At 37.0% G+C, this 26,939-nt stretch overlaps 1 protein-coding gene across 2 annotated transcripts in view; it reads right to left on the reverse strand.

Moving 5' to 3' along the window:
* Positions 1–26,939, reverse strand: part of DNAJC3 (DnaJ heat shock protein family (Hsp40) member C3) — a 71,143-nt gene that overhangs the window by 16,720 nt on the left and 27,484 nt on the right. For both annotated transcript variants that reach the window (XM_006089831.3, XM_023754709.1), the window contains 7 exons: positions 25,078–25,202; positions 16,589–16,663; positions 8,332–8,484; positions 6,624–6,805; positions 6,011–6,130; positions 2,666–2,771; positions 2,461–2,581 (listed from right to left, as the gene is read on the reverse strand). In XM_006089831.3, coding sequence (XP_006089893.1) covers positions 2,461–2,581; positions 2,666–2,771; positions 6,011–6,130; positions 6,624–6,805; positions 8,332–8,484; positions 16,589–16,663; positions 25,078–25,202 — 882 coding nt within the window. The remainder of the gene's footprint in view (positions 1–2,460; positions 2,582–2,665; positions 2,772–6,010; positions 6,131–6,623; positions 6,806–8,331; positions 8,485–16,588; positions 16,664–25,077; positions 25,203–26,939) is intronic.

The raw sequence follows: 26,939 nt of genomic DNA on the forward strand, positions 1-26,939 counted from the left end.
GGGCATGGCTTGGGGCATAGCAAAGGTACCATCAATTTGCATGTTTCTCTTTTATTAGATTAGATACCTACTATCATTTTAAATTGCTGGTTTACTTTTAAGAAGGTAATAGAAATATGGAAGGCCTTCATATTTTAACTGAGGGTTTCAACATACAGTGGGGCCTTAACTTACGAGTTTAATTCGTTCCGAGACCGAGCTTGTTAAGGAGCTCGTTAACTCAAATTACTCTATCAACTCAATGCAAAAAATCTGCCGAGAGACAGCTGGTATCTCAAAAAACTCGTTAGTCTGGACACTTGTAAGTCAAGGCCCCACTGTATTATTATTTAGCCTAGTTGAATAAGATTATTAGCCATTTACATCATTTACTAAACCTCTGATTCAAATCTAAACAAATCAAATAATACCTTTTAGTTTCAACTAAACAGGCCTCCTCACCATCCCCCCCAAATTTAGAGACCTAGTACTCTCCAGGAGGTTGCCTAAATTTCCATACCTGAGACTCAAACAATATTACTCTTGTAAAACAATAATTCATAAAGGTATCAGTGTATAATCTAAGCCCTCCCCATAAGACAAAGAATAAACTCCTATTTACAAGAATTTTTTAAAGGAAAAAACAGACTTTAAAAATATCTGTTCTATTAAATTAGTATTAAATATCTTTTTCTTCAAGAATTAAGCTGTTCTGAAATCTATATGATCCTATTAACCAATGTCACCCCAATTAATTTTTTTTAAAGTTGTCATTTCCCTAAAAAAAGTCAGTTTGACATTCACAAAGGCACCTTTCAAATTATATTTAGCAGCCTACAAGATTTAACCTTTTTTTACAGTCAAGTTTTTTATATTCTGCAGCTTCTCTAATTTCACAATTAGAGCTGAGGATTTATATATAGTTGACAAAAGTTCCTTTGATGAAACATTTCAAAAACTGACTGGAATGAAAATTCTAGAGTACTGAGTAGACACAATAGCTCAAAAGTGAAAAGAACAATTATGTTAATGGATTCTTCCATACAGATTACCTGCCTTACTGAAGTGTTCTTATGAATATTAAAACTTACCATACTGCCCTAACCGGTTTGGCTCAGTGGATAGAGCATCAGCCTGCGGACTCAAGGGTCCCAGGTTCGATTCTGGTCAAGGGCATGTACCTTGGTTGCGGGCACATCCCCAGTGGGGAGGCAACTGATCGATGTTTCTCTCACATCGATGTTTCTAACTCTCTATCCCTCTCCCTTCCTCTCTGTAAAAAATCAATAAAATATATTTAAAAAAAAAACTTATCATACTGACTGCATACATTTCAAGCTTCAATCAGAATTCAAAACTATACCATAAATATGTCCTACAAATAGCAGTAACCAGAGTTGTCATCACTCCCAGGAAACCACTTAGGAGCAAAATTCTTTCCAAATGTAGAAAGCAGAAACACTGAATGATTACTTTGCCTTAAAAAGAGAGTACCATAAACCTTTCTTAATTCGAAGTGTAGTTATCTCCTTCTTAGGATAGGTTTTATCGTAGTTGTGATGCATTCTTATTGCACTTAAAATTTTATCCACGATTACCACTTATGACTACTTTTGCATTACATTAAAATTAGTATGTATTATTTTAATAGCCATACTCTTTTATTAAATAAATAGAGTACCACAAACTAAATTTCACCAGAAAAATACTCTGTTTTCAATTTAAAATGATTTACCTGATTTGAAATGAAAACTTTGCAGTAAGGGCAAAAAGGCTTCCTTCCTTTAAAAGCCATCTCATTTAAATGTTCATAGCATACTGTCACGTAAAAAAAGTCTAGTTTTCAAGAAATATATATTAGTATATATGCCTTAGTTATCTTCCAAAAATAGGCCACTGCCTTTATTCAAGGTCCTTACAACAGAGAAAACTCTGTTACTTCAAACTGAACAAAGCTGGGTAAGCAGCTATCCTAATGTTATTAAATAGCGTAGGGGTCACAGAAGATCATTGTCTACTTAGGACCATATGACATAAAAATGTATGCTGCATGTATAATATGTATACTATATATGCATAGAATATATATATTCTAACATGTATAGAATATAGACTATGTATAGGAAAGAGTCTGAAAGAGATAATTTCAAAATGAACAGTGATTACCTCTGGATGATATAAAACCTATAATTCAAATTTTCTATTTTGTTATTTATCTTTTCTAACTTGTCTAAAAGAAAGGCTAAATTTTTTTTAGACTCCACTGAACTGGTTTCAACAGCAGAACTTTTTCCTTATATGATATACCTTTCAAGTTTTACTAAGAAAGAATAATTTTGAAGCTCTCTGCCATTTTTCTAAAATGGTCAACATTTCCTGGTACTCTAGTAAACTTGTTCTAAACATAGGATGTTAAACATATGCTAATTTTCTTACGTATCAATTTTTAGATTCTGAAAATCCAATTCCTTATAGATTTACCTTCATCATACATTTCCTCTATTAAATAGGCCTCTGCTCGGTCTTTCAGAGCATTCACATTGTCAGGTTCCATCTGTAAAACCTCAGAACACACTCGAATAGCTTCAACAGGCTTCTCATCCTAAAAGTAAATGTGAGAAAATGATTTATGGTTTCTACTCCATATGTTAAGTTTCTGCATTTCTGGGAATGGGTCAACTGTTACCTTAGAAAAGCAGTGGCAAATCCTTTCTTTTGAACGAATTGTATATTCAGAAACACTAGGCTCTGTCTTCATGACAGATTCATACTTGCTGGTCGCATCTGTGTATCTATTAAATGAGCAAATCATGATGAGCAATAAATTTTATTTCCAGAGCCACAGAAAAAACCTCTACTCTTCACTATATGTTGCTTAATCCATTTACCTGAATGAGCACATGCCTTCAAATACTGCTTTTACTTACTAATCTACAGTAGTAATGAATGTACTACCTACAATAAAGAGTTAAGATATAAAACACATGACCACAGAAAATGGTAACTCAGAGCATACTTGTGAGTACCAATCAAACCACCTGATGAAATGCTCATGATTTTGAAACTGAATAAAATACCTTGTTAAATTCTGACTTTATAGAGCACTTATAGCAAAGCAGAGATAAGGTTTTATTTTTTGGTCACTCTAACTTTCATGAAATCATGGAACCCATTACATACATGCTACTTATTTTATATAATGAATGTTAATATTCACAACTAAGTACACAATGTACATCCTTGCAGAAGGAACCTGTTTAAATTGCTAACTTTACTAGCTTTCTAAGAACAATAAAAGCTATTTTGGCATTTTTAAAACTGTTGAAAAGTACTAGTCATGTTACACATCCTAAGTTATTTTCCTCAGTAATGGCAAACTAAAAGATATATAATATGGCACATTATTCTCAAACTGCTACAGTCCTCACCTTTAAATGCAGATGAATTAAAACACAGCTTTAAATGTAATATTTAAAACAGAAGCTAGCTATCTATGTCAAAATCTTAGTAGGGATATAGTTCTAAAGTTTTCCATGATGAAAAACTGTAGGAAACTGCACAGAGTACACGAGACCTTGCTTTACTTCTTACACATACATGTGAAGCTATAATTAGCTCAAAATAAAAAGCTCAATTAGAAAATACTACACTTCACTTAAAAAAAAAAAGCTATCTTCCAGAAAGGTGGAATAAATCTACTTTCCCCAATTTGTCTACCTAGGTACAAATGAATACCCTAGACATTAGACAGTTTTTAAAATATTAAAAGACTAAGAAAGGGAAAGATGGTAGACCAGCTAGGGACCTCTAGACCTGAGGGAAAGCAATGTGGTAAGTCCTTGGGTTTCTCTTTTGCTTCATAGACCCCAGACTTGGAGCTGAGGAAGCCAGCAACCCAGAAATGCTAATGGGTACAAATACACACACATACATAAAACAAACAAACAAAAAGCAAAAACCTGTTGCCCCAAGCCAAAAGACCTGGAAAGAGCAGCTTAACAAGACAGAATAATGGCTCTAGGCCAGCCAAACACCAGAGAAAATTATGGCACACCCCCCGCCCCTCCATCAACGCCAGCAGGCCGTGTGGAGAGCTGTGCCCACACCCATACCAAGGTGCTGTCAGAGAAGGCCAGGTGAAGAGCCAGGACTTTCATCCATGCTGAAAATGAGTCCCCCCTAAACTCTCACCTGCACCAAGTAGTAGCAAGAAGCCCCCACACCTCAAGTATCGATGAAGGCTGAGTGGGAAACTTCTACCTCCACTGCCCACCCCCACTTTGCTGGAACAATGTCAGAAAAAAAACAGCCAAAACAGAAAAAACAGTCTTATATGTCCAGGTTTCAATTAAAAACCACTCCCATACCAAGTAACAGATCTCAAACTAAAAAAGACAATAAATTCAAACACTAACAGGACAGACATGTTTGAATTATCTGACAAAAACTTTAAAGCAGCCATGAAAAAAGCAACAATGATAAACATGCTTAAAGCAAATGGGAAAAAAACAAAACAAAAAAACAGAATGGCCCAGCCAGCATAGCTCAGTGGTTAAATGTCGACCCATGAACCAGGAGGTCGAAGTTCAATTCCCCTCAGGGCACATGCCCGGGTTGCAGGCTCATGCAGGAGGCAGCCAATCGATGTTTCTCTCATTATTGATGTTTCTGTCTCTCTCTCCCTCTCCCTTCCTCTCTCTGAAATAAATAAAAACATATTTTTTAAAAAAGTGCCTCAACAAAGAAACAAAAGATATAAAAGAATAACCAAATTGAATTTTTGCCTCAACAAAGAAACAGAAGATATAAAAGAATAACTAATTTTTAGAATTGAAAAACAGAAAAACTGAAATAAAAGGGCCACTGAATGTGCTTAATAGCTGATTGAAGGAGAAAGGAAAGAAGCAGTTTATTAGAACAACAGAAATTACCAAATCTTAACAGAGAGAAAATAAATGGGGGGAAAAAATGAACAGCGCCCAGGAACCTGTGGGGCTATAACAAAAGAGTTATTAACCTTTAAGTCAATCAGAGTCTAAGAAGCAAAGTATAGAGAGGGAAGGGCTCAATAGCACTCCAAAAAATATTAGCTGGGAACTTACCAAATCTGATAAGATGTAAACCTATATATTCTAGCAATGAAATAAGACTCCAAAAAGGATAAACATAGGAAATGCACATCATAATTAAACTCATGAATACTAAAGACAAGGGTTAAAAAATCTTATAAGAAGTTAGAGGAAGCCGAAGCCGGTTTGGCTCAGTGGATAGAGTGTCGGCCTGCGGACTGGAGGGTCCCGGGTTCGGTTCCGGTCAAGGGCATGTGCCTGGGTTGCGGGCACATCCCCAGTAGGGAGTGTGCAGGAGGCAGCTGGTCGATGTTTCTCTCTCATCGATGTTTCTAGCTCTCTATCTCTCTCCCTTCCTCTCTGTAAAAAAATCAATAAAATATATTTAAAAAAAAAAAAAAGAAGTTAGAGGAAAATGATACCTTATCTTTAGGAGAAAAAAGCAATTAAAATGACGATGGATTTCTCATCAGGAATCATGGAGGCCAGAAAAAAGTGGTACAATATTTTTCAGGTACTATAACAAAGGAACTGTTATAACTGAGATTCCTATACCATGGGGGGCGAGAGGGGGGAGGGAGAATCTCTGTATATATCTCTATCACTCTAGAGACTACATTACCTTTTAATAATTTATATGTCTGTCTCCCTAACTATACCAAAAGCTTCTTAAAATAAAAAACTAGTCATACGCATTTCTGCAACCCCAGGACATAGTCAGTGCTTGATACCGGAGATACTCAATAAGTATTTGGTGAAATATAAATAAATCTGGTAAGAATACTATGCAGTTACTATTATTTATATTCTGCTTTATTTTTTTTAATGTACAGTTTTTGTTAAAGCCCAGTGTTAAGATAACTCCATCCTTGATTGCTAAGGGGTAAAAAAGCAAGCAGTTCAATGGTTCTTTTGTGCCTACAAAGAGGGAATGCTGGAGAGTCTAGACAGCATATGCTTACCTGCCATCTCTGATGAGTTCCTCAGCTGACTCAATCAGCTTATTAAGTTTCTTTACTTGTTTATAGTGTGCAAAACATCTTTTATGATCCTGGTCAAGTTTAAGGCATTCACGAACTTCACTGCTCATGTATTTAAAAAGAAGAAGATATTCCAAGTCAAAATAATCAATGAGTATTTTTCCTTAATAAAACATTTACAAATACAGAAATTACAATAAAAGGTATTTTGTTGTGTGTAACAATTAAAACATACTGGCTTAATAATTTACCATATATTTGTATATATGGTATTGGAACATGCACACGCTTATTAATTCAAATTAAAATGACTTAAGTAGGGTTATACATTAAATATTCCCATTTTGTTTCTACAAATAATAACATCCCTATTTATTTTAATAAGCATAGTTCATGAAAATAAACTATGTGGAAGTAGAATAACTTGAAATGTATAAATAGATAATAGAATATAAACACAAAATATATAGACAGATAACAGAAAATAAAAACAGCCTTAATCACAATTTTATTAATTTAAAATTAAAAAGAAAATAGTATTATGTTACTGCCAACAACAAAAGGATGATGAGATGTGTGAGCCAGAAGAACAGACCTGAGGGATAGTTCATGATCTCCTAGTTGGTAGTACAGTGTGCTGATTTTATAAAAAGCCTCAGTATTGTCATTCTTCAATTTTGATGCAGCTTTTAAGTCACTTATTGCTTTCCTAGGTTCCCCTTCTTTTATAAAACACTCAGCTCGAAGTTCCCGTAGATCAGCATCCCAAACACAAACCTTGAGAAACAAAAGAACTAGACTTTAAAAAAGAAACAAGAAATTACGCACATTTATACTTACACCCCACATATTTTACCTACATATTTATCAATATAAAACATCCTCAATTAATGTGGTAACTTCTATATGGTATATAGTATTTAAAAATCTGATACAATTTAGATATGACAAAAATTAGTAAATGTAATAAAATAATTTCTCTAAGAATATCGTAAATAAATTCTAACAGGGGAAGGATATACATATACTGACAAGGCCCTTTTCCTACCTCCTTCAATGATATAATTGTAAAACTTTGAAAATAAGAACGCATGGCATTTACCAGTAGAAGGTTGTTCCCAATGAAACATTTGATTTTGAAGGGGGTATTCTGTAATTGGATTTTTGTAACCAACAATTCTAATTTCTAGTAGCAAAAAATAAAAATCTAGGTTCTAAATTTGCAAAATATTTTTATTCTACTAATAACTAAGTAAAATTCTCTTTTGAAAAATGTCATCTTGAAATTAAGCCCTCATATCAGAAAAAGAGAAAAAAAGAAAAACAATGTGAGAAGGTGGAGGCTTCGTTTCCATTTTATTGAACAGTTTACCATGTGTAGTAAATGCACTGGTATTCTTCAAAATGTAAACCCAGAAGCTTACCAATAAGGTCTGTGGAAGTGTCTGTACACATTTCTTAAAAGTTATGCTAAAGTCATGTCAACTTCTCACATATATTAAGTTATCAAAGACAACATTGGACGTCAATTAAATATGAACAATAAGTTATGTCAAAATGGACAGTTTAAATACTGGAAGGTAAAAATTGTAACTGTATTTTTCCTTAATAAAACATTTACAAAATGATTTAGCAAAACATGAATTCTACTGGATCACATCACAATTTCCTCTATAAAATTGTCAAAGTGCACATTCTACATATAAGTTTACTGCCAAGATGAAATGAAACTATATATGAAAGTCCTATAAAAATGATAAATATGAATTATGATTGCTTTCATATGAATATTTTAGTAAAATTCCTTCTGAAACCACTTGTCTTTCTTAAGTCCTTCAGAGGCAACGAAACTATAGACTTTGTTTTCCCAATCTAGAACTGTCTGGATCCTATCAACTCTTTCATCTGCCTTCTTCCCTAGCAACTTCTCACTCCTTTTTCTTCCTAAACATTATTTTTCCTTTTTCTTAACCAACTCTTTCATCTTGTACCCCATTATTTAACCTCTAGAGTTTTCTTCCCCCCCCCCAAAAAAGTCAAGTAAAAATAGCAAAACAAGCAATGTGTAAAAATATGTAACTTCCATTTCATAGCACATTCATTACATTTACTGAAAACTTCAGTTCCAAATTTTGTTCTCTATAAAGACCATGTTTCTCTTAAGAGCCAAAAGCCCAAGGACAGTCTGATTTTATACTATTTAGGTTTTCTGTGGTACATTACATATCAAAGTATATAAAGATGCCTTATTGTAAAAAGTAGTAAGTGTTAGGCTTATCAGCTGCACTACTTAAGAAACTTACCTCTAAAATCTTGTCAAGGGAGGTTATAGCACCAATATAATCTGAATTTTCAAAAGCATCAAGGGCCTGTGAACGCAAACGCTGCATTTCATCAGATTTTATAAGTTGGGATTGGGCTTCCTTTTCTTCATTTTCACTTGGATTAGATTTGAGCTATAAGAATAATAAATTAAATTAAACAGGGTTTTCCATCTCTTAAGTCTAAAACCCATAGTATACACAATAATCTAACCATTCCTAATTAAGTTCATTGGGAAGAAAGGAATGACACACAAGCAAAACTGGCTTGTCTTGTCCACTGACTTGCTCCTGGTGCTGACCACCATGGAAAGCAACCGCAAAGGCACCTCCCACCAGTGTGGTGTGCATGAGCAAGCAGTGGAGCGAGGGTCAAAGACCTGGAACCCCAGACACAGGAAGCAAATATATTTAGGAACATGAGAGGGTAGAGAAGAATGAAGAATAAAGGAAAGCAACACTCTCACTTTCTTATGTATAGCTCTAGAGAAAATAATGAGTTTTATGTATTTTGCTTTCTAGTTATACTTCCTAAGTATTTTTAAGTATAAAATAATTTTACCAAAATAATTAAAAAAAAAAACACAGGGAAAGAGAGACAGAGAGGGCATTTTTTAGAGCTTATAAGACAAAAGCATTTGATGCTGGAGGGGCTAAGATATAATAAGAAAGAATATACAAGGAAAAATAAGAGTATTAGTAATACCTTATTTAAAAGGCTTATGATGTGATTTTAAGAGGTTTACACATTGTTCTCTTTTTATTTTAAACAGGAGGCCTGGTGCATGGATTCGTGCACCAGTGGGGTCCCTCGGCGTGGCCTTCAGGGATAGGGCTGAAACCGGCAGTCCAACATCCCCTGAGGGATGTAGTAGTGTGCGAAGTGGCAGGCAGCTGGGAGGAGCCCGAGCCCGGGCTGGGCTCTGCACCGCTCCGGCTCATCCCAGCCCCACTGTGCCCACCCGCCGCTAGGTAAGCTCACTGCTGCTCTGCTGCGGTCTCCACGCACCAGTCCCAGGGCAATACCAGCGCGCCCATGACCAAGAAGCAGCCCAGTCAGTCCTGATGCCAGTCCCGATCCCAGTCACTGTCCAGATGGGGGAGGGGCACGCAGGAGGAATGTCCACGTGAGAGGCTCACACCGCTGCAGGAGCCTGTCAGTCAGCTGAGCAGCACTCCGCTGTGGGAGCACAGTGATCATCAGGGGGCTGCTCCTGCATTCAGCACCTGCCCCCTGGTGGTCAGTGAACGTCATAGCAACTGGTCGAATGCTTAAGCTTTTATATTGATAGATATTTTTATTGATTTTGAAAGAGAGAGGAAGGGAGACGAGGGGAGAGAGAGAGAGAGAGAGAGAGACATCTATGTGAGAGCAGAACATCGATTGGAGAGCAGAACATCGATTGGATCAGCTGCCTCCTGCACATCCGCTACCAGGGATCGAGCCTGCAATCGGGCATGTGGCCTGACCAGGAATCAAACTGGCAACCTTTTGATGCACAAGATGATACCCAACCAACTGAACCACACCAACTAGGGCCTTTGTCTCTTTTTTAACAACATTATCCATGTATAATTTATATATCAAAAATTCACTAATTTTGGGTAATTCTATGATTTTTAACCATGTATGCAACCATCTCCACATTTTTAGACCATTTATGTCACCCCAATAAGATCCTTTGTGTCTGTTTACAGTTCATCCCCGCTCCCAGCCTGGTCTCATATACAATGACTCTTAATAATTTCTTCCTCCAGATGGAAAACATTAAGCTTAATGGCTCAGAAAAATGAGGTGCGACATTAAAAAGCTACTGACTTTTTTGGGAACTTTTTTCTTTAAGATTAGTTATGTAATAATTCCTGAAATCTAATATTCTTATTAAGATGAGAATTGTAGTTGCTAGGTTCCAATTTTGGGTGTGGTGAAGACAATAGTTGATTTCTAAAAATGTCTCTCCTTCAATTGACCAATCATACTGTTTCCCCTTCTAGTGGATTTATTTTGTAAAAACACCCCCAGAACCACCTGGTAGGAGAAAATACTCCAAAGGAGAAACATTAAGATTATCATCACTTGATAGAGGCTCTATATTTCTCCACTTGTTTTTAGGATACTTTAGGTATTCTATTTCGTCTGTATAACCTCTGGCTTTTGAAGGAATAGACAGGACTCCAAGTAGTCATAGGTAATTAGGAAGAAATTGGTCACCTCAGCTTGCTCTGGCTTGGGGGGGACTGTCACTACATGACTGAATTATCCAGCTGAAGGTGAGTTGCATTACGGCCATGGAATGCTTGTCTAAGACTGTCTTACCATCCTTGGGGTGGTCTTGAATACTTGTGATAGACCACATTGGAAGGAGTACAAATGTGTGTGTGTGCTGTCTCTTTGCTCTCGGTAGAAGTTTATTGATAACTTGTTTTCTATATGTTCACCACTGCTCCCTTTTGGATAGATTGTATTGGAATGTATTAGAGAGTGCCTCTTCTGAATGGAATGTGCATCTTTCCTCTCCTAATCTTAACAGTCTAGTCTCTTCCACACAATTTTTGTTGTTGTTGGAAGGTGAGAGAGGGGAAAGTCAGTGGACAAGGCAAGCTATAAGCTTTAAATAATTGCCACTTATACCAATCTAGCACACATAAATGTTTTTCTGTAGTGATAACATTTACACAACATTTTTATTTTGCCTTTTAACTAACTTTATTTTCCACAACTAGGTTTATAAAGCAACACCATTTATACTAATAAAAGGGTAATATGCTAATTAGGGCGGACATTTGAGCCTTCCAGACAAAGCCACAGCGGCTGCCCGGGACTCAGGCAAGCCATGGATGGCGGCTGCCTCTGCAAGGGCCCGAGGCTCAGGCAGCCACGATGGCTGGCAGTGGCAGTAAATCGCCTTCCCCTGATCAGCTGGTTGCCTCCCAGAGGGAGGCCAGACTGCATCAGTAAGACGTCCCCTGAGGGGTCCCGGACTGTGAGAGGGGGGCAGGCCGGGCTGAGGGACCACCCCCCGCAGTACATGAATTTTCATGCACCAGGCCTCTAGTGTGTGTAGTGTGTGTGTGTGTGTGTGTGTGTGTGTGTGTGTATTTCTTGTTAATGAATATTCTTTAGTATCTTTGAGAAAATATTTTTCTTTCATAATACAGATTGTTCTGCAAAAGTTCTGTTTATATTTGCAATGTTCACAGTATTATATATGACTAGAAACATTTCCTTCAAATTCCATCAACATTAGGCTCTATATTATTTATTTATTTTTGCTTAATGTAACAGACAGTGGTCCCTCTAAATAGTTCCAATGTTTACCTCCTCACTTAGAAAGACTAATTATTGGAGGTATTGGTTTTGAATTTGTACCTCTGTGCTGTTCACCTGATAACATTCTTTTGTCATTTGTCCAGCAGAATGTAGGTTCTAAATGCTTAAAATTTAGTCAATTTAATATATGTTAACTGCTAAGTTCTTCTCAATATTCCCATTTTATGATCTTGTCTCCTCCTCTGCCATCTACTGGTATACCCTTGGGACACTGTACTTCTATCTAGAAAAAGGATATGAATTTGAGATTTTCTAATTATTAATCTGAATTCTAAATCCGGGTATTCCAGATAACCCAGACATACTTCAAATAAAACGTAACATAAGCCCTGGCCAGTGTGGCTCAGTTGGTTGGAGGATCATCTGGTGTACCGAAAGATGGCAGCAGGTTTGATTCCTGGTCAGGGCACATACTACCTAGGTTTCAGGTTCAGTCCCCAGTCGGGACATGTACGGGAGGCAACTGATCAATGTTTCTCTCTCACATTCATGTTTTCTTCCTCTCTCTCTCTCTCTCTCTCTCTCTCTCAAATCAATGAAAAACATACCCTCGGGTAAGAATTTTTTTTAATTTTTAAATACTTTAAAATGTGTGAATTCTGTACTTGTATTTTTCTCTAAACCAAATCAAATCTAATTACGATTATTCTTACACACAAAACTGTTACATCAATTTTTATTTTTTAAAATATATTTTTACTGATTTTAGAGAGGAAGGGAAACGGAGAGAGAGATAAACATAGGAAAAAAATCTCTGAAACCCAAGGCTTGGTGAATAAGTCTTAGGCATAATACCAAAACACTACTCACAGGGAAAAAAATTAATAAATTAGACTTCATAAAAAATCTTAAAAACTTTTGTTCTCTGAAAGCTCGGGTAAAAAGTTGAGAAAAGAGACTGGTAGAAAATATTTGCAAACCACATATGTGATAAAGTATCTAAAATGTATCTAAAATATATAAAGAACTCCAAAAACACAATAGTGAAAAAGCAAACAATCCAATTAGAACATAGGCAAAAGACATGAACAGCCATTATACCAAAAAGGACTTACAGATAGCAAATAAACACATGAAAAGATCACTAGTCATTAGAGAAATGTGAATTAAAACAACATTGCACTATCACTACACACCTCTCAGAATGGGTAAAATAAAAAATAGTAACAATACCAAATACGGGCAAGGATGCCAAGAAACGTAAAATGGCTCAGTCACTTTGGAAAGCAAGTTGGTGGTTTCTTATATATAAAACTAAACATGCAATTACAACCCAGAAACTGCACTCCTGGGTACTTATTTATCCCAGCAAAATGAAAATATACATTTATACTACAATCTATATGAAAATGTTCAGAGTAGTTTTATTCTTAATAGCCAAAAAGTGAAAACAATACAAATGTCTATCAATTAATGAATGGATAAATAAAATGTGTCCTACACATACCGTGAAATTCTCAGCAATTAAAAGGAATAAGCTAAGTGATATAGGCAACAATCTGGATGACTCTCCAGGGAATTATCCAGAGGGGGGGGGGGTCATTTCCAAAAGGTGACATCCATTTGAGTCCATGTACACAAAATTTTTGAAATATCAAAATTTAAGAAATGAGTAACAAATTAGTGTTTGCTTGTAGTTATGGATGAGGAGCTGAAGAATTATGGAAGAGAAGTAGGTGTGGTTATTAACGGGCAACAGCAGGGATCAACAGGAGGGATATCATTCTGGCAATAAACTGTTCAGTACCTTGACTGTGGTGATAGATATAAAAAAAGTGTACAGAGTTAATACACACAAATGAACACTAGTAAAACTGTGAGAACCTAAATGGACTGGTAGATTGTATCAATGTCAATATCCTGGTTGTAGTATTGAAGTATCTATACTAAGAAAAAGGTAATATGCTAATTAGACCAGACAGACAAGAGATCTTGTGAACGTCCTTCCGAACAAAGCCGCAGCGGCTGTGAGGGCTGAGGGCAGACAGCTACAGCGGCCTGCAGTGGCAGCAGCAACGGGGTGATGGGGGTGGCGCCTTCCCCTGATTGGCCCAGTCACCTCCCGCAGAGGGAGGCCAGATTGTGGCTTAGGCCCACTCCCCGTGGACTGTGAGAGGGGGCAGGCTGGGTTGAGGGCTCCCCCCTCTAGTGCACAAATTTTCGTGCACTGGGCCTCTAGTAGTTTTATAAGATGCTATCATTGGGGGAGACTGGGGATTGGGTAAAAGGTACAAAGAATCTTTGTGTTAATTCATGGGAATCTACGATTATCTCAAAACTTTCAATTAAAAATTAAATATTCAGTATGATGTGCATTCTCATGGAAGAATCCCATAACAATAACAGCAAGGATAGTGTTAAGAACACACCAGTAGAAGCATGACTGTCAGAGAACAATCTAAAAGTGAAAAGTGACATCAAAGTTCCCCTTCTTGCTTCTGGAAGGTTTTCATATTGATCACAGAAAGCACATTAATTAACCCAACACATACCCAAAGTTCCAAACACTCACTTTTCCAAAAAGATACATTCAATGCCCACTAAGGATTAACTTATGCTAAAGCTTTATTCTAAATTAGTGATCTGGTGCATGAAATTCATGCACAGGAGTGCGGGGTATCCCTCAGCCCGGCCTGCACCCTCTCCAATCTGGGACCCCTGTGGGATCGGGCCTAAACCGGCAGTCAGACATCCCCCCTCGCAATCTGGGACCACTGGCTCCTAACCGCTCACCTGCCTGCCTGCCTGATCGCCCCTAACAACTCTGCCTGCCGGCCTTCTCGCCCCCCAACTGGCCCCCCTTGCCGGCCTGATCACCCCCAACTGCCCCCCACCTGCTGGCCTGCTTGCCCCCAACTGGCCCCCCCTGCCAGCCTGCTCGCCCCCAACTGCCTCCCCCACACCGGTCTGATCACCCCCAATTGCCCTCCCCCTCCTGGCCTGATCGCCCCTAACCACCTCTGCCTCGGCCCTGCCACCACAGCTTTGTCCAGAAGGACGTCCGGAAGGTCTCCCAGTCTAATTAGCATATTACCCTTTTAATAGTATAAGACTGTGCTATTTCGCCCTAGCTGGTTTGGCTCAGTGGATAGAGCGTTGGCCTGCGGACGAAGGGTCCTGGGTTCGATTCTGGTCAAAGGCAGGTACCTTGGTTGCAGGTTCCCCAGCCCTGGTCAGGGTGTGTGCAGGAGGCAGCCAATCAATGTGCCTCTCTGTCTCTCCCTCTCCCTTCCACTCTCTCTAAAAAATTAATATGAAAAAATATCCTCAGCTGAGGATTAACAACAAAAAATAATAGTGTTATTAATGTGTGATTGAAAAAAACCAACTCTAAGCAATATATTTCAATATTTGTTAAAAAGAAAAAAACACATCCTTGTGTTTTATCATTTATGTATCCACTCAACAGATTTTTATACAACACTTGCTATATACAAAGGACTGAGCTAGAGAAAGTTATGCTCCCAGACCATTGGGGTCTCCACCACTCATCCTTCAGCCTGCTCTCAAGTAGCAAGGAAGATTAGATCAACAGAAAATTACATCCAATGTTACTGAGATCATGAGACAAGCTTCTGATTCAAAACTATTGTTTTCTAGATTTTTCTGCATACGACTGAGCATTGTGGTAAGGTTATGAAAATGTTGGAAATTTTAGTTTTATTGTCAGAGTGGATATCATCATAGTACCTAAGCATTTTGATAAACCACAAAAATGCAAATAATGAATAATGGACTCTAATGTATGGCCTTTCTAAACCATTCCAGAAACAAATCCATGTAGAACAAAAATGTAGGTCTTAAAACAAGCCCAAGGAAGGCAGAAAGATATTGGGCTAGCTATCGCTCTCTAAATCATTTTTCAGGATATACCCCTTTCAATTACATATTATCTTACATTCCCCCAACAAATCCAAAATGCTTTACACTTTTTTGGACAGAAATCAGATATTTAACATTATACTGCCTAGCAAAATAAAGGTTTGTTAAATGAACAAATGAAGTGGGAATACAGAGTTCTCTGTTTTCTCCACGCAGTTTCATAACTTTTCATCTCTGCCTGGTACAGGTTCTTTTAGTATAATAATACAACAAAGCGTTATGAAAGGCTGCCAGCATTAGCAAGTAAAAGGTCAGTTTGTCATAGAGACTCTTGGCGCTACTCTGCCCTCTTGAATGAAATCCTCAACGACACTTTACGCTGCGTAAAGTAGCCCTATGGGAAACTGAGAAAATTCCTTTTAAGAATCTGTTTCATGGCCCTGGCCAGTGTTGCTCAGTAGTAGAGCATCAACCCTCCCCACTGAAGGGTCATGGGTTTGATTCTCAGTCAAGGGCACATACCTCATTTCAGGTTTGTTCCATGGTCATAGGGCAGGAAGGGGGGCATGCGGGAGACAACCAATCAATGTGTCTCTCTCACATCAATGTTTCTCTCCCTCCTTCTCTCACCTCCCCCCCCCCCCACCTTTCTCTCTCTCCATCACTCCCTTCTACTCTCTCTAAAAAAAAAATCAATGGGAAAATAACTTCCAGTGAGGATTAACATAAAAAGAGAATTTGTGTCATTACTCCTTCCAAATCAAATTAAAGGGGTTCCCAAGTTCCATAGAGGACTTAGAATAGTTCAGCTGACGTCTCTAGATTCTCACAGAAGACAAAACTGAGCATGTGAGCTACAAAAACTGAGTCAGGATTATATATTTATTCCTCAGACTTTACCTACCATCTATTAAAGTGATTCTGTGATGTCAGCCACCAAGTATTAATTCAAGAACTGTGATTCTTATATACACAAATGAAATATTTTCCCTTTTATATATAAAATTATGTCTTCCTATAAAATATAAATCGAATATATTCACTCAAAATAACATGTTCAAAGAGCCAAACACAAATTTAACTTACCACTTTTTTAAAATCATCTTCTGCTTCATCAAGTTTTCCTTGTTTGAGTAATAAGTGGCCTCTCTGTAATCTTGCCTAGAAAAAAATAATAGAAAGGTGTTCTGAGTACTATGCATTTCTAAATGTTCTTTCAACACAAAGAATAAAATTAAATAAGCTAATGAAGTATTAATGAAGTAATTATTTTCCAATGCCTATTTGATTTGGCACTCTAAGAATATTTCCTGGAACCAACAAATATGTTTAATTTTTGATAAAGTATGCTTCCTTAAAAATACTTTCTGCTATACCAAAAATGTTGAAAACATTTGTCCATACAAAATCTTGTACATGAATGTTCACAGCAATAGCCAAAAAGTGGAAAACAACCCAAATTCCCATCAACTAATAAATCAATAAGCAAATGTGATAAAATCCATACAATGGAATTATTATTCAGCTATAAAAAGGAATAAAATATAAGAACCTTAAAAACTTTATGCTAAGTGAAAAGAAGTAAGACATAAAGGGCTATATAATAGTAAGATTTCATTTATGTAAAATATCCAAATTCCATAGAGACAGAAAAATGAGTGGTTGCCAGGGGCTAGGGAAGATATGATAATGACTATTAATGAGTACAGGGTTTCTTTTTTAAATAAATATACACACACACACACACACACACACACACATCAGTGAGGAAGGGAAAGGCGGAGAGGGGTAGAAACATCAAAGATGAGAGAGAATCACTGATCAGCAGCCTCTTGTACAGCCCCCACCTGGACATGTGCCCTGAGTGGGAATCGAACTATGATCTCCCGGTTCATAAGTCGATGCTCAACCACTGAGCCACACTGGCCAGGCTATAGGGTTTCTTTTTGAGGTGATAAAAATGTTCTGGAACTAGACAGTGGTAACACTTGCATAACCTTATGACCATATGGGCAGTGCCCAACTTATGATGTTTGGACTTTAAATAATCAGCCTGAGGGTCAGACTCACCCACAGGTGTGCTAGCAGCAATCAAGGCCCAACTACAAAAGGCAGGCACACATAACCCATTCTGGGGACATCCCTGGAGAACCTGGCTCAGATGGCCAGTGAGACTTTGCCACTTAGACCCACAGGACACCTTTTACATAAGGCCACTCTGTCAAGACCGGGAGACATAGCAGATTTACCTAACACATAGAAACAAACAAAGTGAGGAAACAAAGAAACATGTAAAAAATTAAAGAACAGAACAAAACTCCAGAAAAAGGACTAAATGAAATGGAGCACTCTACCAGATAAAAGAGTCAAAATACTGATTTAAAGGATGCTCAATGAACTTGGGAGAAGAAAAGATGAACTCTGTGAGAAGTTCAACAAAAAGATAGAGAACATTTTTTTAAAAGGATATAGCAAACGTTAAAAAAAAACCTATCAGAATTAAAGAATACAATAACTAAAATGAAGATAACAGTAGAGGGTATCAACAACAGATTAGATGAAGCAGAGAATCAAATCAGCAATCTGAAAGAGAAGGTAGTGAAAAAACCCAATTGGAACAGCAAAAATATAAAAGTTTTAAAAAATAAGGATAGTTTAAGGAACCTCTAGGAAAACATCAAGCATACCAACAGTCATATCTTAAGATTAAAAGCCTATTTGAAGAAAGGAGTTAAAAACCTATTTGAAGAAATAATGACTGAAAACTTCCCTAACCTGTCAAAGGAAATCAACATAGAAGTCCAGGAAGTGCAGAGAGTCCCAAACAAGATGAACTCAAAAAGGCCACAAAAAGACACGTCATAATTAAAATGTCAAAAGTTAAAGACAAAGAGAGAATCTTGAAAGTAGCAAGAGAAAAGCAGATAGTTAAGTACAAGAGAATTCCCATAAGACTATCAGTGAATTTGTCAACAGAAATTTTGGAGGCCAAAAGGAACTGATATTAAATAGTCAAAATAATGAAAAGCAAGGATTTACAACCAAAATTCCTCTACCCAGCCAGGTTTATCATTTAAAATCTGAGATAAAGAATTTCCCAGACAAGAAAAAGCTAAAGAAGTTCATCACCACCAAACCAGTATACAAAAAATGTAAAAGGGACTTCTTTAAGTAAAAGGACCAAACATGTGAATAATTTAGAAAACAAAAAAATCTCACTGACAAAGGCAAATCCTTAATAAAAGCAGTGGATCAATTCTATATAATAAAAGCCTAATATGCAAATTGACCAAAGGTGGAATTACTGGTTGCTATGACATGCACTGACCACCAGGGGGCAGATGCTCAACGCAGGAGCTGCCCCTGGTGGTCAGTGCACTCCCAGAGGGGGAGCACCGCTCAGCCAGAAGCCGGGCTCACAGCTGGCGAGCACAGTGGCAGTGGCAGGAACTTTTGCTGCAGGAGGGCGGTAAGGAGCGAGGAGTTCCAGACTGCGAGAGCCCCGGACTGCGAGATGGATGTCTGACTGCCAGCTTAGGCCTGATCCCTAGGGAGATCGGGCCTAAGCCAGCAGGTGGACATCCCCCAAGGGGTCCTGGACTGCGAGAGGGCACAAGACAGGCTGAGGAACCCCCCACCCCCAGTGCACAAATCTCACGCATCGGGCCTCTAGTAAATTATAAAGCTAGTACAAAGGTTAAAAGAAGATCATGTGTAATTACAACAATAAATTTAGGAATACACATAAACACACATAAAACAAGTAAAAAATAATGCCAAAAACATAAACATGGAAGAGATGAGTAAAAATTGTACTGATTTTAGAATATGTTCAATCCTAAGTGATCATCAACTTAAAATAGACTACTTTAAACATAACTTGGTATATATAAAGCACATGGTAACCATAACCAAACATTTACAAGAAATATACAAGAAATAAAGAGAAAGGAACCCAAACATAACACTACAGAAAGTCATCAACATACAAGGGAAGAGCCAAGAGAATAAGAACAGAGAACCACAAAAACAATCAGAAAACAATTAATAAAATAGCAATCACTAAAAACCTATCAATAATTTCTTTAAATGTAAATGGACTACATGATCCAATCAAAAAACATGAGGTGGCTGAATTGATTAAAAAACAAGGTGTACATATATTGCCTATAAGAGACCCACCTCAGATCAAAAGATGCACACTGACTGAAAATAAAGGGTTGGAAAAAGATATTTCATGCTAGTAAAAATGAAAAAAAAAAGGTTGGGGTAACAATATTTATATCAGACAAAACAGACTTTAAGAAAAAGGCCTGGTGCGGCTCAGTGGTTGAACATCAACCCATGAACTAGGAGGTCACCAGTTCGATTCCCAGTCAGAGTACATGCCTAGGTTACAGGCTCAATCACCAGTAGCGGGTATACAGGAGGCAACCAATTGATAATCATCACTGATGTTTCTATCTCTCATCATTGATGTTTCTATCTCTCTATCCCTCTCCCTTCCTCTAAAAATCAATAAAAACATTTTTTTAAAGAAAAAAAGCCATAACAAAGGATAAAGAAGGGTATTTCATAATGATAAGGGGATTCATACAAGAATGTGTAACTCTTAAAAATATCTCCACACCAACACAGAACCCAATATATAAAGCAAACTTTGACAAACATAAAAGGAAAGATCAGTAGTAATACAATACAGTAGGGGGCTTTAACACCACACTGGAATCAATTGATGGATCACCCAGACAGAAAATCAACAAGGAAACTGGCCTTAAGTGACACATCAGATTGAAGGGATTAAGTTGATATTTTTAGAACATTTCACCCAAATGCAACAGATCATACATTCTGTTCAAGTGTACATGGAACATTTTCCAGGATATATAACTTATTAGGAAACAAAACAAGTCTCAGTAAATTTAATAAGACTGAAATTATATCAAGCATCTTCTCCAATCACAATGGTATGAAATTAGAAATCAATCACAAGAATAAAACTGAAAAACACAAACATGTGGAGGCTAAATAACATGCTACTAAACAATTAATGGGTTAACAACAAGATCAAGAAGAAAATCAACATATACTGAGAGACAAAAGAAAATGAAAACACAACCACTGAAAAAATCAATGGGACACAGCCAAAGCAATTCTAAAAGGGAAATTCATACCAATGTAGGCCTATGCCAAGAGACAAGAAAAATTTCAAATAAACAATCTAACTTTACATATGGGAGCATTAGAAAAAGAAAAACAAAGTGATTAGAAAGAAGAAAATAATAAAGGTCAGAGTGGAAATAAATGAAAGAGACTTAAAAAAACAACAGAAAAGATCACTGAAACTAAGAATTAGTTCTGTGAAAAGATAAACAAAATTTAAGGACCTTTAGCCTAATTCATGAAGAAAAAGAGAGAGCCCAAATAAGTAAAATCAGAAATGAAAAAGAAGTATCAATAGACATCACAGAAATATAAAGGATTATTTTTAAAACACTATGAAGGCCCTGGCCAGGTGGCTCAGTTGGTTGGAACATCATCCTGTACACCAGAAAGTTTGCGGGTTCAATTCCAAGTCAGGACACATGCCTGAGTTGCAGGTTCAATCCCCAACAGGGAGTGTGCAGGAGGCAGCTGATCAATGTTTCTCTTTCATTGATGTTTCTATCTCTCTCTTCTCCCTTCCTTTCTCTGAAATCAATAAGCACATATTAAACAAACAAAAAATCATACACCATGGATCAAGTGGAATATATTCCTGAAATGCAAGTTTGGTTCAATATTCACACATCTATTAACATGATACACCACATAAAACAAACTCAAGAATAAAGATCATATGATCATTTAATAGGTGCAGAAAAAGCATTTGACAAAATCTAGCATCCATTTATGATAAAAACTCTCAGCAAAGTGGGGACAGAAGGAATATACCTCAACATAATGAAGGCCATATATGACAAACCCACAGCTAACATCTTACTCAAACTTTTTCTTTAAGATCAGAAACAGGGCAAGGATGTCTACTTTCACCACCTTAATTCACATATTATTGCAAGTCCTAGCCATAGCAATCAGACAAGAAAAAGAAATAAAAAGGCACCCAAATTGGAAAGAAGAAGCACAACTGTCATTATTTGTAGATGACATGCTATATATAGAGAACACTGAAGATTCCACAAAAAAACGATTACAATTAATAAGTGAATTCATTAAGCAGGACACACAATTAATATTCAGAAATAAATTCTATTTTTATACAGCAATAATGACTACCAAAAAGAGAAATTAAGAAAATAATACTATTTACAATTGCATCAAAAAAATAAAATATCTAGGAAGAAAGTTAAGAAGGAACTAAAAGACTTTGGAAAACTATAAGACACTAAAGAAGACACACAAAATGGAAGGATATACAATGCTCTTGAACAGAAACAATTAACATTGTTAAAACGTCCATACTATCCAAAGCAATCTATAGATTCAATGCAAACCCCATAAAAATACCAATGGCGTTTTTCACAGAACTAGAACAAATAATCTGAAAATGTATATGGAACCAAAGAAGTCACCGAATAGCCAAAGCTATCTGAAGGAAGAAGAATAAAATTAGAAGTATCATGCTACCTGATATCAAACTATACTACAAGGCTATATAATCAAAACAGCATGGTACTGGCACAAAAAGAGATTCATAGATCAATGGACAGAACAGAGAGCCCAAAAATAAACCCACACCTATATACTCAACTAATCTCTGACAATGGAAGCAAGAATATACAATGGGGTAACAATAGTTTCTTCAGTAAATGGTGCTGGGAAAACTGGACAAATACATGCGAAAAAAAAATGAAACTAGACCACTTTCCTATACCATATACAAAAATGAAATAAAAAGGGATTTAAGACTTACATATAAGGTCTGAAACCATAAAACTCCTAGAAGAAAACATAGTCAATGAACTCTTTGACATGGCTCTTGATAATATTCTTTTGGATATGTCTCCTCAAGCAAGGGAAACAAAAAATAAATAAACAAATGGAACCCATCAAACTAAAAAGATTTTGCACAGCAAAGGAAACCATCTGAATGGGAGAGTCACCAATGATACATCTGATAAGGAGTTAATATCCAAATTATGTAAGGAACTCAAACTACTTAACACCAAAAAAACCCCAAAAAACAAAGAATCTGATTTTTAAAAATGAGCAGAGGCTCTGAATAAACATTTCTCCAAAGAGCATATACAGACAGCCAAAAGACATATTAAAAGATGCTCAACGTACTGATCATCAGGGAAACGCAAATCAAAATCACAATGAGATGTTACCTCACACCTGTCAGAATGGCCATCATCCAGAAATCAACTAGCAAGTGTTGGTGAGATGTGGAGAAAAGGGAACCCTCATGTACTGTTGGTGGTATGGTGAATTGGTACAGCCACTATGGAAAACAATATAAATACAACTACCAATTCCACTTTTGGTATTGATCTGAAGAAACCCAAAACACTATTTTGAAAACATGTGCACCCCGATGTTCACTGCAGCATTATTTACAGTAGCCAAGATATGGAAGCAGCGTAAATGTCCACCAACAGATGAACAGACAAAAAAGATTTGGTATTTATTTATATATACATTGGAGTTTTACTCAGCCATGAAAAAGAATGAAATATTGCCATCGGTGACAACATGAATGGACCTAGAGGGTATTATGCTAAGTGCAAAAAAGTGAAAGAAAGAAAAATACCACTTGATTTCACTTATATGTGGAATTTAAAAAACAAAATAAACAAACAAATAAAAAAACTCACAGATATAGAGAACAAATCCATAGTTGCCAGATGGGAAGATGGTTGAGGGGGAAGGGTGAACAAGGTGAAAGGAATTAAGAAGTACAAAATTAAGAAGTATAAAAATCATGGAGATGTAAAGTACAGCATAGGGAATAGAGTCAATAATCTATAATAATAAAAGTGTAATATGCTAATTAGACCGGACAGCCTAGCGACCTTCTGGACGTCCTTCCGGACAACCTTCCGGGCGATCTTCTGGATGAAGCTTGGGCTTCAAGGGCTGAAGCAGCCGCCGCAGCTGCGAGGGCCGAGCCCCTTGCATGAATTTCGTGCATCGGGCCTCTAGTATTCTAATAACTATGTATGGTGTCAGATAGGTACTTTGACATGGCTCTTAGCAATATTTTTATGAATCCTTTGTAAAGTATATAAATGTCTAATCACTATGTTATATACCTGAAACTAATATTGTATGTCAACTGTAATTGAAAAGTTAAAATTAAATTTTAAAGGAGAGAAACTACATACATATTCCACTAAAACTTTTATGTTACTTTTATGATACATAAAATTTCCCCAATTCCCTGTTAAGTGCATCAACACACATAAAAAGCAATATTAAAGCTTCTTCAATCAGCTAATAGCTACTATAGTATTAGGATAATGAGCTACTTAACCTTTGTGAAAGGTTGTGCTTAGCTAGGTAAAGTAATATGTGAGAATAAACAAGTCATCTTTTCTGTCAATAAACAGTTTAGGCAGCCACCATGTTGGCCACATGACTTGCAGTTCCCTGGGGATTGCCATCTTGAAACAGCAAAGGCCAACCCCTCCCTCTGAATTAGCCAATCGAGCAAGACTGTGCGCCTGAGCTCCAATCAAGAGTGAGGGACAGGTCACGTGTGTCAGGGATTAAAAAGCCGAGCAGACTGCCTGCTCGGTGTGTGTGCACTCCAGACCATGTGCTGAGTACTCTTCCACATAGAAGTAAAGATGTTTGCCTTGCTGCCTGGCTCCTGAGTATGTTTTGTGTTCTACCAGGACCCCTGAATTTGGGACTCGCCTTATTTCTTACAAACAGATTAAAGAAAATTAGATACTTGGGAATTCCATCTTAAAATAATAGTAACATTTCAAACCAAACATTCAAACCATATCTAATTATCTCAAATTCTGTTTGGAATATGGCAGGTTATAAACAATAAATGAGTTATCAAATTAATTTTGAAACCATCTAATTGGCCCTATCATTTTAAGCCATTACACTGACCTGCCAATTGTCAAAATATCCCATTAGGTTGTAAATACCTCCACTTCTGAAGTCTGTGTGTTGGTTCCAGGGGAGAATTCTGTCTAATTCACCACAAACCACTGCTTAGTTATCTCCTTTTCTTTATTGTTCCTGCTACTGACTAATTGCAACTGTCATTAGTAACCTGACAGCCTCTTAATTTAACAGCCTCTTCATCAACTCATTTCTCAGCCTCACTTCTTGCGCCCTGCACTCCATCCTCCACACAGAGGTCTTCCTAAATGAGAGAATGAACATCACTGCCACGCTTCTAAAAACTATCTAATGTACCCACTGTCCCTCTTTCACAGACCTTTGATGTCAGGGACTTTGGGGGGTTCTGACTGCCCAGTCCACTACATCATAGTAGCTTTCTATATCCTCCAGCCATGCCTACCCAGCATGCCAGTCCTCACCTTAACAAACAAATTCCCTCTTCCACGTTCCCTTAAATTAAATCTTAAAGAAAGTTTAGATGCACTTACTGCAGTGAAATCCATCTTCAATTCAATCACTTTAGTTAAATCAGGAAGTGCTGCTTTTGATTTTCCCATAGCTAAAAAGGCAGTAGCTCTTCTATAGTAAGCAACATAGTTATCTGGGTCACCATCTGAAAATTAAAATAATAAATATTAGCGCTCAGTAATTTATTTAAAAAAACCAAGTCACCTAAACAATATTAGAATTTGCAATTCTATTAAGAAAGGTTAATTAAGAAAAGAATTTCTTCATCAATAATGAATCGTGTTGCCTAGCAAGATCACTGCAAATAAATCCAGAACAAGGGTCAGCAAACCGGCCTCTCAGCCAAATCCAATCCACAAATTGCAAGTTAAAAATAGTTTTTACATTTTTAAAGAGTTGTCAAAAAAAAAAAAAAGAAAAATATTCAACAAAGCCTACAATATTTATTATCTAGCCCTTGAGAGGAAAAGTCTGCCAACCTCTGGTCTGAAATACTAACTATATTCAACTCATAACTTTGTCTTTACTGACATTTTCTTAAGTAAAATACTGATTGAAAATATGGACTATGAACTTATTCACAGGATTTTAGAAAATTATAGATTTCCAATTAAATTGATATTGTGCAACCTCTGCTCCTTCACAAACTCCAACTAAAATGGCAGTGAAGAAATAAAGGTACAATCCTTAGACAAAAAATGAGTGAGACTAAAGAGCAAAACTAGAGAAGTCAAAAATATCTGAACAAAGGAAAGCAGATGGATGAGTTAAGTTTTTGAGCTAATTCCACTCTGCTCAGCACCTACAAATTGGGGACGGAGTGAATTCAATTAGAAGCAAACCTCGTGTTGCTGAACAAACCTTCCAGAAAGCAACTTTGAAATATAAACATATATATATATTAAAATGTTAAAATGATCTTGATCAAATCTGGCCATCTTATCTTTTAAAATACATATATGCACACAGAAGTCCATCATTTTAAAATTTACCACTAAAACTCACTAAAAGTTCTACCCTTCAAAGTCCTATCATTTGAAAAACATTACAATATATGGCAGAACAGTATACCACGGTTTTGAGCAGTTGTAAATGGCACTGAAAACTACCTGAAGTGCTGCTGGGGGAATTTGAGGTAGGAGGAGAGAACACCATATGTGCAAGAAGATATACAAATGGTCAATCAGCATATGAAAAGATGCTTAAGATCACCAATCATCAGGGAAATGCAAATCAAAACCACATCGAAATAATACTTCATACCCATTAGAAGGGAGGGAGGGAGGGAGGGAGGGAGGGGAAGAAAGGGAGGGGGGAAGGGAGGGATACTATTGATGGAACATAAGATGGTGCAGCTGCTGTAGGGGAGTTCCTCAAAAATTAAACATAGAATTACCATATGCACCACCAATTCTACTTCTGGGTATATACCCAAAATATTTTCTTCTTTATACTGTCCATGTATTCCAAAGTGTTTCACAATGAACATGGAGTACTTTCATATTCATTAATTAAAAAAAAAAAAAGAAAATCTCCATGACTTATTTACACTAAGCAAAGACTAAGAAATACTAGAAATAACATGATTTAAGGCTTGGCATTTAAACCACACACCATTATCTTGATATATTCAAAATTCTATTATACCGTATATATACTAGTATATATCTACATCCTATATAATAAGACTAATATGCAAATTGTCCCCTTGATGGGGAGTTCGACCGCTCACTATGACGTGTGCTGACCACCAAGGGGCAGTGTGGAACATGGCAGGTGTCGGTGGCGCAGCGCTGGCAGCGGGTGGTAGTGGAGGCACTGCTGGCCCCAATGGGCCCAGACGAGAGCAGTACCAGTGGTGGCGGCTTGGGGCGGGGCTGCC

The sequence above is a fragment of the Myotis lucifugus genome, unplaced genomic scaffold (assembly GCF_000147115.1).
Source record: "Myotis lucifugus unplaced genomic scaffold, Myoluc2.0 scaffold_64, whole genome shotgun sequence".
NCBI lineage: Eukaryota > Metazoa > Chordata > Mammalia > Chiroptera > Vespertilionidae > Myotis > Myotis lucifugus.